At 41.1% G+C, this 15,580-nt stretch overlaps 1 protein-coding gene across 1 annotated transcript in view; it reads right to left on the bottom strand.

Moving 5' to 3' along the window:
- The window catches only part of AK5 (adenylate kinase 5), a 199,252-nt gene that overhangs the window by 53,066 nt on the left and 130,606 nt on the right, over positions 1 to 15,580 (bottom strand). The window contains exon 9 of the mRNA XM_060232045.1: positions 1,133 to 1,175. Within this exon, the coding sequence (XP_060088028.1) occupies positions 1,133 to 1,175 (43 nt within the window). The remainder of the gene's footprint in view (positions 1 to 1,132; positions 1,176 to 15,580) is intronic.

Below are 15,580 nucleotides of genomic sequence, written 5' to 3'. Positions count from 1 at the left end.
CCGTTTCTTTATTTTCCTTTATTACTCTTTCTTCTCTCCATTTCATTTCCCTTTATTCCCCCCATTTCTTTCTTTCCCTTTCTCCCTTCCTTCCTTAAGCCCTGGACCTATGCATTTGCCTAGGGCAGCAGGTCGGGAGGGGGTGTGTGCCAAAGTAGGCTCACCCCACATGACTTCAAATAGAAAAAACATTATTTACATTAATTTTGCTGGCCTGAATTGTTCTCTCTTGGCAGAGCAGTGTTTTTAAAGTTAATAATTTTGTATGGACCGCAAATGGTGTTATAAATATCCAAATGGCCCTTGGCACAAAAAAGGTCCCCCACCCCTGCACTAGACACTCAGTAGCTGTGCATCTGCAAGGTGCTACAGCCATAACCGTGGCAGCTCTTGTCACCACTGTCCACTGGAAAGGGTGCCATCACCTTTTCCTCCTTCCGATGTACTCAGTGATAAGGAGGCTGGGCCATTTCCTCCAAGCCATCACTGATGCCACTTTTTTTGGTGGCATACTCTGTGTTAACACTGGGACACTAGGATGTAATGGTATGTTCACTGAGAAGCTGTAGTCCATTCCCATGCTTTCATCTGTATCCTGCTTTTAGGCTCCTTTCTCAAATAATGCTAGAAGTCTGAGCCAGAGCCCTTCTTTCCCACATCAGTGCATAACATGAACAGTCCTACCTGATTTGTAAGTAGACCATGGCATGATTTACATGATAGCATTTCCCCCATAAACTGAATAACTAAGAAAACATTGGAGAGAGTGTTAGTATGACCTTTTCTAAGCTCTGGAATCTTCATGTGTGAAGGAACAGCATCCCTTATACTTCTACTGTAATGCGAATGGCTGGGCTTACAGTAATATCTTTGAGAGTACACATGTCCACACTCTCCTAATCTAAAAACTTCTCTTTTCATACTAATAAAATAGCAGATATGCATGCACATATATGCAGATCTTTTTAGAAACAACCACAGCAGTCTAGGCACACAAGCTGTGTGTGTACACTAGAGCTTTCCTGGGCCTCTGGATTCAACTGTATGGCTACAAGTTATAGCATACATATATATGCAAAGAGAATTCTTCAAATATCTGGTGGAATTTGTATGGAAGCTGAAAAAAACTTACCTCTCACATTCTCAGGTCTAGAAAGATTTGACTGGTCATATGCCTGTTAATTTAATAAAAATGACATATTGGGGAAGATTATTTAATCATTTTGAACACTGTTATCCTGCCTTTCCAAAAACTTTCAAGGCAGCTTATACATACACACATATTAACAAGATACATAACAATTTATTCATTCTTGTAAGCAGGGCTTTCCCCCCCGCAGGAACGCAGTTCCGGCTGGCTTGGTGTCAGGGGATGTGGTCTAATATGCATATAAGTTCATGCTGGGATTTTTCTACAAAAAAAGCCCCATGTGAAACATTGGTGATGTCAGAGGGAGTGGCCTAATATGCAACTGAGTTCCTGCTGGGCTTTTTCTACCAAAAAAGCCCTGCTTGTAAGTATTAATGCTGATAGTGTCAAACTTTATATGCTACGATTTGTGCCATAATGCTAGTCCCATAAAACTAATGGTCTTCACTGGTGCACATTCAGTGTTTACTATGGCTTCCTAAGTGCATTTGCGGAGCACCTCCAAATAAACTCTGACTGACCAGGTATATTCAAGTGTATTGTGTCTTATGCTAAAACTCCCAGCATGTGATATATTCATGTGCAGCCAAAACAGCCAGTGTGAAGAAAAAAATCCCTTCAGTTTCTAGGTCAGCCATGCTGCTGACATTGTACCAGCTTCTCCTTGAGAAATTGATTCTCCGCCCCGCTCCCTGACCAAGAGGTGGCCTATTCTGTGGTGCTTTGCTCTTGACAATTACAATGTGAAGGCGATTAAATTAGCAAACAGCTGGAGGGCTGCCTAGGGGTTCTCAGTGGTTTTGCCAGGTGCAAAATTAAATCAGTTTCCTTGAGCATAATACAATATAGTTGTCTATGAACACTACAAGATTGCTCTTTGTTTATGTGCATTTATAGAATATAAGGATAATTATAGTATCGAACAGCAGAAAAACTAAAAGTATCTTCAAATCTCACAAATGTGAGCTTTATACAATCCACTTATTTCAGCTAAGGGTTCAGTTTATTCCCCTGGGAATTTTTTTGTCTATGATGAAAATGATTTAGATGTTCCTCTGCATATATATTCTGTATATGCATGACCTGTACCACTTTTGTATCTGTAGTCATATGTAATTACAGTGTATCCCTGGTGCCCCAAATTTATTTTAAAGAATACAAATCCTTTGGTCCTGGGGCTCTACCTAGAAAATGAAACATATTTTGCAAACACAGAACTGGAGGTTCCTTGATGTGTGCATGTGTTAAGTGCCATCAAGTCACTTCTGACTTATGGTGACCCTATGAATTAAGGTTACCAAAATGTTCTATCCTTAAAAGCTTGACTCAGGTCTTCAAAATTTAGGGCCATGGCTACATTGATAGAGAGTTCTGACAAAGAATCCCATCCCTCTGCCACTCTATGAGTGCATTTATACTTCAACCAACTTTTTTGTTAATAATTCCATTGAATCATACAGTTGGAAGGGACCTTCAGGGTCATCTATTCCAACTCCCTGCACAATGCAGGAATGTCACCTTCCCCCACCCCATATCTCCAGTGACCCCTGCTTCATGCCCAGAAGATGGCAAAAACCTCCAGGATCCCTTACCAAACTAGCCTGGAGAAAAATTGCTGACTGACCCCAAAGTGGCAATCAGCATTTCCCTGGGCACGTAAGAAAGGGCCACAAAAACTAAGACTGATGCAACCCTTCCTGCCCTCCTTCTCATGATCTACCTAATTCACAGAATTAACATTGCTGTCAGATTGCCATCTGTAGCCATGACAGGGTACAGTACTAGAGAAATATTCTAAATAGCTCTGGAGTAAATTATGCTAGTTTGGACTTGAAAGCCTTGACTGAAAGATGGATTATATATTTGAGAAATAAATAACACTCAGACTCTAACACTAAAATATGAATGAAAAACTTTCAACCAGAGACAATTGGGGACAAAATATCTCTTCCTGAACACACAAGAACTAGCAGGGGTTTAGCCAGGATTTAAAGTTTGGAGGGGCACAGGGACAGTTTTTTGTTCCGAGGGGCCAGAAGGCTGCCAATAATCCCCTCCCCACAGCAATAACCCTCTTTCCTGGCTGGTGGCATCTTGGTGGCTTTTGGTTGGCCCTCCCTGGGAAACAAGCACCCAGAGCAAGCCAAGGTGGCTCCTTTAGGGGAAGAACAGCTTGGGAGGGCGGTGCTGTAGAGGGAGCAGATGGCAGTGGTGGTGCTCCTTCTCTTCTTTGTGCTGGAAACTCTTCCAGGGCTTTTTGACCCCAGCAAGATGGAGGAAGGTGGGGAGGAGGAAGGAAGGAGGGAGGCAGGTGGGTTGAGCCAGTGCCCTGGGGAGCACAGGGAAGGCAGCCTGACTTGGTCCTCACTGGCTTTATGGTGGGAAGAGACCAGCCTTGCTGCCACAGTGGCAGTGGAGCCCTAGAATCCCTGCACAGTGTGATGGTGGCTGAGTAGACTAGGGCAGGCAGAGCTGGCAGCTGAGTGAGCATCCTGAGTGCATCTCTGGGGAGGCAGTGGGAGCAGTGGATGAATGGTTTGAGCAGGCGGCTATGGGGTAGTGCAGCTGGCACTCTAGGCCCTTCCCATAAGCTCTCACCCCACTGCCATCCTCTTCCCACCCCATCAACCCAGTGTGCAGTTGGGGTTGTTAAGTGGTGGGGTCAGTCTATTTACACATGGGTGAGGGTGGAGGGGCCTGCCCCCACTTGGGCATAGTTACGGGCCCAAGAACTAGTGTAAGACTATGGGATATCTTGGAGAGCTATAATACTGAAAGAGAAGATAGTTTATTTTTCATCACAAGGGAACAATGATCCAACTCAGCCTTAACAGTTTTATTGTAGTTCTTCTCTTTTAAAAATTGTATTTCAGCATGTTAATCACAGTTTATATTGAACAAATATGCCAAATTTGTCACGTTAAGAAAATCAATTGACATAACTTCTTGCAACATGAGTATGTAAATATAATATATCTATAAATAAATGCATCTCACTTCAAATAACTGAAACTTAAATATTTTTAAACACAACTTTTCATAATAAACTTTATACATTGACAGAAAACTGACATTGCTTGCATTATTTTTGAATTGTATATATAAGATTTAAGTTTTGTTTTCCCTTTACTTAAATCACCAAATCAGGGTGTAGCAAAAAAGGGAGTAACTTTTCCTGAAAGTAGAAGGTATAGGTAGGTTTCATTTTCCTTTAAATGTGATGAAATGCTATCTGCTACCATACTGCCCCTATTTTGTTGTGCCAAGCTTGAATAGATGGGAGTCTTTTTTCTTCAATTTTTGTGATGTTTACATTTTAGCAGCTTTATAAACTCTTTTCAAATTGCTGCACAGCACTGCTAATATGACCCCTAATGGCCATTTTGGCTCAGGAAAAAAGTTCAACGATTTGTTTGTGAGGAAAATAGCCTAATTTTTATGGGGACAGACAGCTCTTCATATATCAAGATTGTTTAGGGCTTCAAAGGTAATAAGCAGTAGTTTAAATTATTATCGTCTGGCCTCATATTCTACTTCGCCAATTTAAATGATCTGCAAAGGTATGGTCTGTGGTTTCTTACATTTGGAACTAATGTAGATAGTTATTGCATGAACTGAAACTATATAAAATAAACAAAACTAGCTGAAAACATGGGGTATATTAATTTTAAATGAATAGTCATGCATTAACTTTCCAGTGTGGCTACTGTGGCGAAATTCTATGGTTCAATGTTACATTGACAACATACAGATGTTTCTATCACACTGGTTAGCAGGGACAATGTAGACACTGTTGATGCCAATTTCCCTGTTGAACTGGAGGGAGGATATGAAAAGTACCCATGTGATCTAGGATATCCTCATATTCAAAATATTCATATATGGATCCATCCATAGAGAAGAGAATTTTTGCAGTGGTAAGAATTACTCAATGCTATAGAGACATTTTTATTATTTATTAAAAATATTTAGGACTGCTTTTTCTAATTGCTCGAAGTGCTTTACACAAATGAATACTAGAGTTATCATCATAAATTAAAAATAAAATTAAACAACTAATACACTAACAATGTCACGAACAATGGTAACAGCCCAGAATCAGAAGGCTCAACTTTCAAATATTCTCAATACATTCAAACACAAAACTGTTCAGTGACCAATTACTCAAAAGCTGGCATGAATAAGAACATCTGACAACTCCAACATCTACTAGAAACTGATTCCAAAGGGAAGGAAGCATCAAAGAAGAGCCAAGTAGAGAAATTGAATATGTCAGTAGTAACCCAAAGAAAATACCACAGATCACAAACCCTATAAAACTGTGATGCCCAAATAATAGTAAAGACAGTATTAAGGAAAACTTTATTTGGCATTTAGAACCAATCTTTGTGGTGTTTAATATACTATATCCATGATAACATAACATGAACAGATTGTTCTAAGTTTCAATAGATTTCTGTTAGCCATCTAAGATTCCTAAAATTAGGCAAAGAAGTTCTACAGTATATTTATAAAGAAATTTTATCTTGACAATTTTCCTTTCCTTGGCAAAGTTTTACCTTGCAAGTGGAATATATAGGATATGATGGGAGTTGTGTGCACACAGCTACCTGCACATGGCAGGGGATATTTGGTTCTCAGTTAAAGTCTAGCACTCATTTTTGTGACTCAAGGAGATCTAAAATCATGTAAGGGAACAAATGCTATAGGGAAAGGAAACAGCTGTACAGCACAATCCTATGGCTAGCCTTATAGAAGGAAGGCAAATGTCTTCAATAAAGTTTACTCCCAAGTAAGTATGCATAGTATTGCAGCCTTCAACTGATTGGGGTGCAGTATATACATAATATAGGAATCTCTTGTGATGTAGTGGAGTAGATGGGAATCCTTACAGTTATGAATGGATTACTTATTAGAGGTAATTTAGCAACTAAAAGAATATGGATAGACAGCAGGCTGGTAAAAAGTCTTTGTTTCAACCCAGAACAAATTCAGCTATTCATGATGTTGACTTCAGTCCTTCCCATGTGAATTTTTAGAGGAAGACTGGGAGGTGTATTTTATCTCAGGGCACATTCTATGACTCCCAATAGGGAAATGCATGCTGTTTAGGATGTTGTGGATGAGGACCCATCAGGCCACAAATGCAAATGACCTCTGTGTCCCAGCCGTTTGGGGGGGGGGGATGAGGTATGGAATGTTCTCAGCAGTTTCCTGTAACTAATTCAGACCAGCCAGGCTCCACAGGAAGACTGACAGAATGTTGGGGGCGATGTCCAATCAGGTGGTCTATGCAAATGACCTTTCCCTCTAACTACCTCTGTGAGCTGGGCGGAGGGGGGGGAGGGGGGAGAGGCAGCAGTTTCCTTGCCACACTGTATCCTTACAGGGAAATACATTTTACTCCTTTTTACCCCCTTAGTGGGCAAACGTCTTAAAATCCTTTCTTAGTGGCTGTGGACATCATGAAAGGAATGTTCTCCCCAAACTTCAAGTTTCTAGGTCCAGGTAATTCGTAGGTCAGGTGACAAGATAGACAGACAGAGAGAGATATTTATTTTCCACACACGCACAGAGGCACAGAAACAAAACATACTATATCATAACCATATTAACTATTGTGGCAAAAGAGAGAGAAAAAGAAAAAACAAATCAACAATTTAATGTAATGTCCATTTGACAAGTTATCAGTAAGAGAATTTTCAGCTTCCCTAAATATGCTCCAACATTTGCTACTGCACATCCCAATATGAATTTCAATTATTCTTGAATTTCACAAAGGGTAACCATATTTATGAAAGAATGTTTTCTTATATTTTTACAACCTTAGCTTGTGAACTGGAACTTCATAGAGCACAATGACATGAAAAATATACATATGCAATTGTAATATGTCTTTATTTACACATGCCTTTCACATACCTTCTTCAACAGAAGTGGTAAAAATTAGAGAGACATAATATAATAATACATATTAAGTAACTAAAGGTTAAACTAAACACAAGTATAGCTAGGACTGGATCCTTTGGTCTGAACTATATATTAAATACAAATATGTCCCATTAACTTGATGCTGCTATTTAAACAGGAGAAGCTGCTTCTGGAAGCATGAATAGCTTTAGAAAACATAGGCATATATGTTTTTCCATCTATGTACCAATTCCAAATCACATGCCAAAATAACTTCCTTTCAAGTTTCCCTTCTTTGGGGGTGGGGTGAGATGTACAACTAAGGAAAAGGATTGTGTTGTTCCATCTTGTTCTTTTGATCCAGATCATCTTCATCATTAGTATTTTTTGTTGGAAAAGATGTGCTAAGATTACATAATGCAAGGCTGAATTCATCATAGGAGTTCACAAAAGGTATCAAAAGAGTAGCTCTTTCCCTTCCTCAAGTAAGTTGCTGTTTTTCCTGAAATGCCTGTTTGAAGATTGAAACAGCTTCAGAAACAAAATTTACCACAGAATGAGGGAAACAGTGACGACCAGTGATCAGATAAAAATGCCTCTTTCTCTTTCTTTTGTTGACGCAAGCTGCAAGCAGAAGAAGAAGAAAGCTCATTTTAATTGATTACACGTCACACGTCACCATTGTAGTGTGTCTTGTGCTGCACTGTGATTACAGGCTTTGCCAATCCTCAGATAGGAATTTTGTGACAGTTGATAGACAGGTAAAGGAAAGCACAGCTAGACACGTTCCACCTATCTCCTTTGGTATACTCTTTCTCTGGATCAACCCCATAGTTTCTATGTTTAGTCCTAAAACTGAATCTGAATCACATTAGTAGGATTAGGAAACAAGTTCCATTTAAGTCACCGAGTTACTCTGAAGTAAACATGCTTACGATCAAGCTAAAAATACCCTGTTGTTAATTTATGTGTTAGGCCCCCACAGGGATACTTTCAGTCATTCAGGTGGGTAGCCATGTTGGTCTGAAGTAGCAGGACAAAATTTGAGTCCAGTGGCGCCTTTAAGACCAACAATGTTTTATTCAAGCTTTAGTATGCATGCATACTTCTTCAGATGCAGTGAAACAGAACTTCCTCAACCATTACATATAGAAAGCGGGGGTTGGTTAGTTGCCAGGAAGGGCCAATTAGAGTCAAGACAGAAACAAAATTGGAAATTACCAGTGCAAACATATAGGTAGAGGATGTTTAACAGATTCAAGGATCAAAGAGGAATAATAAGCTTAGTTTATATGGTTCAATGCTGGAACAAAACAGTAAAGTAAATAAATGTCAAAAAGAGATTGATGTATCCTTAATTGTAGAATGCTGAGAATAATTAACTGAGACCCTGCCATACATCTCCACTCAAACAAGGAGGTGACTTTACAGTATCTCCTTCTTTAAAGTAGGTGATTGGCTGTGCAGATTTATCTCCCCTGTCTGCATTCCAGAAAAATGGGCGATATAACCGCTGAAGCGGTGCCATGGTCGGACCACCTCGCCCTCAGGGCTCGTATAGATATGCCACCCCAAACCTGTTTAGGCGACGAGCCCATTATGGCTCGCCCACGGAGCCAGATGGACCCGGAACGGTTCCAAATGGCTCTGCAGGACTCCTGGCCCTCTGGCGATTCTCTCAATGGCCTGGTGGAGACCTGGAATACCTGGCTCTCTAAGGCCATTGATGAAATCGCACCTTGACGCCCTCTACGACCTCGGATTAGGCTGGCCCCGTGGTATACCCCGGAGTTACGACAGCTGAAACAAGGTCTCAGACGGCTAGAGAGGCAATGGCGGTGCACCCGTGACGAAGCGACTAGAACAACTTATAGGAAGTTTATGAGGTCCTATGAGATGGCAATCAAGGCCACAAAGAAAACATACTTTGCGGCTAAGATTGCGTCAGCAAATTTGTGCCCGGCACAATTGTTTAGGATAATTCAGAATTTTACTACATTGCCTCAGGGCAATCTAAACGTTAAGGAATTGGAGATAGGCTGTGAGGCTTTTGCGAAATTTTTTGCTGACAAGATCCAGTCGCTCCGCCACGACTGCCCTGCCAATTTAGATACAGTAAGTGAACTCGAGGCCCAATGCGTGTCTTCTGGTTTGATCTTGGACTGCTTTGACCCGCTCAGCTTGGAGGAAGTTGACAGAATTCTCATCACTGCGCGCCCAACAATCTGTGATCTGGACCCATGCCCCTCCTGGCTAATTAGGGCTTGCCAGGAGGAGCTAAGATGTCCTATATGGGACATCATAAATAGATCTCTTTCAGAGGGCTCCTTTCCAACACCCCTGAAGGAGGCAGTGGTCTGCCCTCTCTTGAAAAAGGCTACATCAGACCCGGCCGAATTGGCCCATTACCGGCCGGTCTCAAACTTGCCCTTTTTGGGCAAAATCATAGAGAGGGCTGTGGCGTTGCAATTACAGGAATTTCTGGATGACGCTTCCACCTTAGATCCGTGCCAGTCCAGCTTCCGCCCGGGCCATGGGACGGAGACAGTTCTGGTTGCCCTCATGGATGACCTCCGGCGACACCTGGATCGAGGCGGCTTGGCAGTGTTGCTGTTGTTAGACCTATCGGCTGCGTTCGATATGGTCGACCATCGGCTGCTGACCCGCTGCCTCGCCGATGCAGGAATTCGGGGGCTAGCCTTACAGTGGCTCTCCTCCTTCCTGGAAGGTCGGGGACAAAGGGTGGCGATTGGAGGGGAGCTGTCCCAGAGACACCCACTTAATTGTGGGGTGCCTCAGGGGGCGGTTCTCTCCCCAATGTTGTTTAACATCTACATGCGCCCCCTAGCCCAGATCGCCCGGGGGTATGGGCTGGGTTGCCACCAGTATGCTGATGACACCCAGCTCTATCTACTGATGGATGGCCGGACTGATGATGTCCCTATAAACCTGGACTGGGCGTTGCAAGCCGTGGCGGGTTGGCTCAGGCTGAGCGGGCTGAAACTGAATCCAGCGAAGACTGAGGTCCTTTGCGTAGGCCGCGGCGGGCCTGGAGGGGAGATCTCCCTACCAACTTTTGATGGTGCGTCACTGATACCAGTGCGCAGGGTCAAAAGTTTGGGAGTGCTACTGGAGCCTTCCTTGACAATGGAAGCCCAGATAGCTGCCACTGCTAAATCCGCCTTTTTCCACCTTAGGAGGGCGAGGCAGCTGGCCCCCTTCTTGGAATGTAGCGACCTGGTAACTGTGATCCATGCAATGGTCACCTCGAGACTAGACTACTGTAATGCCCTCTACATGGGGCTGCCCCTGTACCAAACCCAGAAGTTGCAGCTAGTGCAGAATGCGGCAGCCAGGCTGTTAGTGGGACTACCTCGGTGGGAACACGTACAGCCTCAGCTGCGGGAACTGCACTGGCTGCCAATTGTGTTCCGAGTTCGCTACAAGGTGCTGGTTATTACCTTTAAAGCCCTATATGGCCGAGGACCTGCCTACCTTAGGGACCGCCTCTCCCCATATGTTCCTCAGAGAGCACTGAGATCTAGTTCTCAAAACCTTTTAAAAATCCCTGGACCAAGGGAGGCTAGATTGAAATCAACGAGGGAGCAAGCCTTCTCAACAATGGCTCCCCAATGGTGGAATCAACTACCAGAGGAGGTGCGAGCCCTGCGGGACCTAAATCAGTTTCGCAGGGCTTGTAAAACCGCCCTCTTTCAGCTCGCTTTTGGATGAAGTCCGGGATATGACAGCTAGCCATTCTATACATACTCTGAATGTAGCACCTTAATTGATAAATCATAATGGTTTTCTCTTGTATCTAAGTTCTAGTTTAATTTATGAATGTAACTTAATTTATTTTAACTGTCTATAGTAATGACTGTATTTTATTTGTATTTTATTGTAACCATGGTACTTACCATGCCTGTTAGCCGCCCTGAGCCTGCCTTTGGCAGGGGAGGGTGGGATACAAAAATAAATTTATTATTATTATTATTAAAAATACATTTCAATTTCCTCCATTCATTATTCTATTTACAATCTACTATTCTAATCTATTATTCCAAATAAGCGATAAAATAAAATGGCCTTTCTGGGGGATTAAGTTAGGTCCAATTATTGTGTTGTCTGGGGGTATGTAGAAGCAAGGCTGGCATCTGCATTTATTGCAGTTTAATTATGCTGTATGATAACTTATTGCTCACCCTCTACCTATATATATGGAATGGTAATTTCCAATTTTGTTTCTGCCTCTGTTTTGACTTTAATTGGCCCTTCCTGACAACTAACCCCTCTCCCTCCCTCTTTCTATATGTAATGGTTGAAGAAATTCTGTTTCACTGTATCTGAAGAAGTGTACTTACACACAAAAGTGTATACTTTGAATAAAACTTTTGTTGGTCTTTTTCAGTTTAAAGATTTTTATTTTTTCAAATGAAAAAGGGAAAGGGAAAGTGGATACAGAAAAGTAATAAAACATCTGTTCAATAAGTATAGAAAACATTCTGCATATTACTGTATCACCAAATATAAAGAAGTTTCATCATTATTATTACCCATTTAGCCTCTTATCGCATTAGTCAAATAGAGTTCTATTGTAAGTTCCCATTTTGATTGTCAATTTAGTTCATTTTTGGTTTATATTCCAATCAAATAATTTGAAGAGTATCTACCACCATTCATCATTAAAGCAGTTTAAGTATCTATACTTATAACTTCTCCCAATATTTTCTTGCTTCCTCTTTGGATTTCCCAACAAGCATTAAAGATAAATAGTCCATCTCCGCTACTTCCAGTACTTTCCCTATCAACTCTTTGTAGGTAACTCTTGGGTTTCCATTTCTGAGCAAATAAAATCCTAGCTGAAGTATTAATATGTGCCATCAAATGTCTTGTTTCTTTTGTATAGTCTTTAGGGAACATATTCAACAAAAACAGTTCTGGATCTGCATCTTCAAAATCTCTTGTAATAGTTCATGGACCATCTTCCAATAATCTTTCGCCCTCTCACAAGTCCACTACATGTGGTAAAACAACCCCACCTGCTTTGTACATTTCCAACATTTGTTAGACATATTAGAATACATTTTAAAAAGTTTTTGAGGACTTACCATCAATAGAACATTTTATACACATTTTCTTTAAAAGAAACTGATTTAGTTAGCTTAATCTTTGAATTCCATAAAGTCTCCCATTCATCTAACAATATTATGCCCTATATTTTTCACCCATTGTACCATACAGTCTTTCAGAAACTCATCTTGCATCGTCATCTGTAGTAAGTAAGAATAAATTTTTGAAATTCATTTTTCTTGAGGGCCTAAAAATATCTTATCAAATCGATATTGATCCATGTTAAACCCTATTACCTTATCCTTTACATATCTGGACTCTATTTGCGTTCTGAGCCACCAGCTCCTATCAGTATTCTTGCTTTCTAGTTTTTCCTTAGTTTTTAGTTGCTTATCTTGTTGCAATAAATCCTCATACTTAAAGCATTGTTTAATTTCATATGATTTGGTGGTGTAAAAGCTTCAACAGGGGATACCCATCTTGGAATACTTTTGTAGATTTTCGGTTTTAGACTTTTCTTGAAAGGATTGGATTTGTTCTATTGTCATGGTGTTAGTCAAAAATTTCATTTTTCCATAATCTATCTTCAATCCTGCCCAATAACCATATTGGGTAATCTTATTTGTCAAGCAGTCAATTGAGTTAAGTGGTTGTTCTAATATGAAGACCAAATCATCTGCAAACGCCTTCAATTTGTGATGCTCACCCTTGACCAATGCACCTTTAATATTAGAATCTTCTCTTATTTGTTTATTCAAAATCTCCAAACATAAGATAAATAAAAGTGTTGACAGCGGACAGCCTTGTCTTGTACCCTTCTAGATAGTAATTGATTCCGTTAATTCACCGTTCACCATCACTTTGGGACTTTGAGATGAATATATTGACTGTATCATTTTCAAAAAATTCTCACCACATTCCATGCCTCTTAATTGTTGTATCATAAATTGCCATCGGACGTTGTCAAAGGTTTTCTCTGCCTCTAAGCAAATTAAGGCTAGCTGCTTCTCTGGATAACTTCCATAATACTCCAGTATATTGCATATAGTCCTAACATTATCTTTCAGATATCTTCCTGGCAAAAATCCTGCTTGATCCCAGTGTATAATAGCCAACAGAATATTCTTCAAGCATTGTGCCAGGATAGAAGCAAAAATCTTATAATCCACATTCAAGAGTGAAATTGATCTAAAATTCTTTACATCTTTCAAGTCTGTACCTTCCTTGGGGATTAAAGATATTGTGACTTCTTGCCATGTCCATGGAATTTCGGCTTCTCTCTGAATAGTTTCTATCAGATGTTTAAATGGGACCGATAGACAATCTTAAAAAGCTTTGTAAAATTCTGCTGGTAAGCCATCTGGACCAGGTGATTTGCCAATTTTTTTTGAGAAGCTATCACTTCACATACTTCTCTTATCATTATTGGTTCATTTAAAATTTTCCGCAGGTCATCTGCAAGTTTATTAAGATTATTTTGTTTAAGATAGTCTTCTAGGCCTTCCTTTGTTTATTTTCATATAGCTTTTTGTAAAATTGTTCCACAATTTGAAGTATCTCCTGTTTTTGAAATTTCTCTATATTTCTATCTCTCAATGATGTTATAATTCTCTTCGCATTTTCTTTTTTCAGTGTGTACACCAACCATCTCCCAGGTTTATTAGCATGTTCAAAGTAATTTTGTTTTGCATATTTCAATTTTCTCTCTACTTCTTCCACCAATAATAAATTAAGTTGATGTTTTTATCTTTTTTATTTTCTCTTGAAATTCTTGTTTTGTTGGTTGTAGTTTCAAATTTTTATCAGCTTGTTCTGCCTGCTTCTTTAGCTTTTGAAAATTCTCAATTCTTTCCTTCTTTTTCTTGGCAATGAATCTAAGTGCCAGCCCCCTAAAGTATGCTTTAGCTGCATCCCATACCACCTGCATCTTCACCTCCTAAGTTACATTTTGTTTGAAAAAAAATTTCATTCTTCTTCAGCTTCCTGGAGAAAGTTTTTGTCTTTTAGTATTTGTATGTATGTATTTAGTATTTGTATGTTTAACCTCTAATTCTTTCTTCTTTGCATTCTTCTGAGATTTATAATTACTGGACTATGATCAGATATCACCCTAGGCTGGATCTCTACTTTCGCCAATTCTTTCATCAAACTTGTAGAAAGCCAGCACATATCAATTCTTGACCAGGACTGATGACTAGGTAAGCAGTATGTAAAATCTCTTGAATTTGGGTATCTTGTCCTCCATGCGTTTATTAGCTCCAGTTCTTCTGTTAGTTTAAAAAAACTAGTTCTTCTGCTAGTTAAAAAAAAAAAACTTGTTGGCAACTGTGAACCTTTAAATCTAGCTGTTAATTAAACCTGTTAGCTTCTGTACTGGGCAGGAATAGAAACTGAATTCTCAGCTCAAATCTGTTGTTTTGCAGCTATCTTCAGCACAGGTGGCTTCCCATGTGTTTGCTTGGTAAAATTTTAATTGTACTGAGCACAAAGATCGTTGCTTCTGAACTATTTCTAACGGAAGTGTCATTCATACAATTATTCTTAATTGTTTGAAGATGAGCTTGGATAATTCAAAACTACTCAGACAAATGTAACCTACAGAACACCATATACTGGAAGAGATAATAGCAATAATAATAAAGTGGCCGCATGTATATTTTATACTAAATGAACAATATACTGAACAAGCAAACATCTTATTTTCCTTTCCCCTTCTATTTCCTCTTTTCTTTCCCTGAAAGCCCCAATGGCTTCTGTGCTTTTCCTGCCTCCCTCTCTGCTTCCTAACCACCAGCCAACATATCTTTATCTGACCCTCTGTCTTCAGTTTTCCCTCATTCTCTACTTCTGGCAGCCTTTACCCAGGAAAACAATGGCCCAGCTGCATGGTGTTGATCACAAGGTACTGTGAGTGGGGGACCTCATTTTCCCATGTATCACCTTCTGCTAGGGTTGCCAAGTCCCATTTTTAAAATATCTGGGGACTTTGGGGGTGGAGCCAGGAGACACTGGGGTGGAGCTAGGGGGAGGTGGGAAATGGCGCCGGGGAGCGTCGCTGCGCTGCCGTGGCTGCTCCTCCGAGATGGGCTCAGGCTGGGCCCATCTCGGAGGAGCAGCTGTGGGGGGGGGGGGCATCGCGCCGGTGTCGCGCGCTCCGCCTCTGCGTTGGAATGGGGGGGGGGGTGGAGGCAGGCCAGGAGTGTGGCGAGCTGCGAGTCCGGGTCCTAGAAGGGCCCGGATTCGCGGCTCACCATGCTCCTGGCCCGCCTCCACCCTCCCCTTCTCTGGTTTGGCTGCTCCTCCGAGATGGGCTCAGGCTGGGCCCATCTCAGAGGAGCAGCTGCCGGGGGGGGGGGCGGCGGGCAGCGCCGCGCGCTCCGCTTCGCCTCTGGGTTGGAATGGGGGGGGTGGAGGCGGGCCAGGAGCGTGGCGAGCCGCAAGTCCGGGTCC

This window comes from Heteronotia binoei, chromosome 2 (genome assembly GCF_032191835.1).
Source record: "Heteronotia binoei isolate CCM8104 ecotype False Entrance Well chromosome 2, APGP_CSIRO_Hbin_v1, whole genome shotgun sequence".
NCBI lineage: Eukaryota > Metazoa > Chordata > Lepidosauria > Squamata > Gekkonidae > Heteronotia > Heteronotia binoei.
This window is presented reverse-complemented; position numbering and strand designations above follow the sequence as displayed.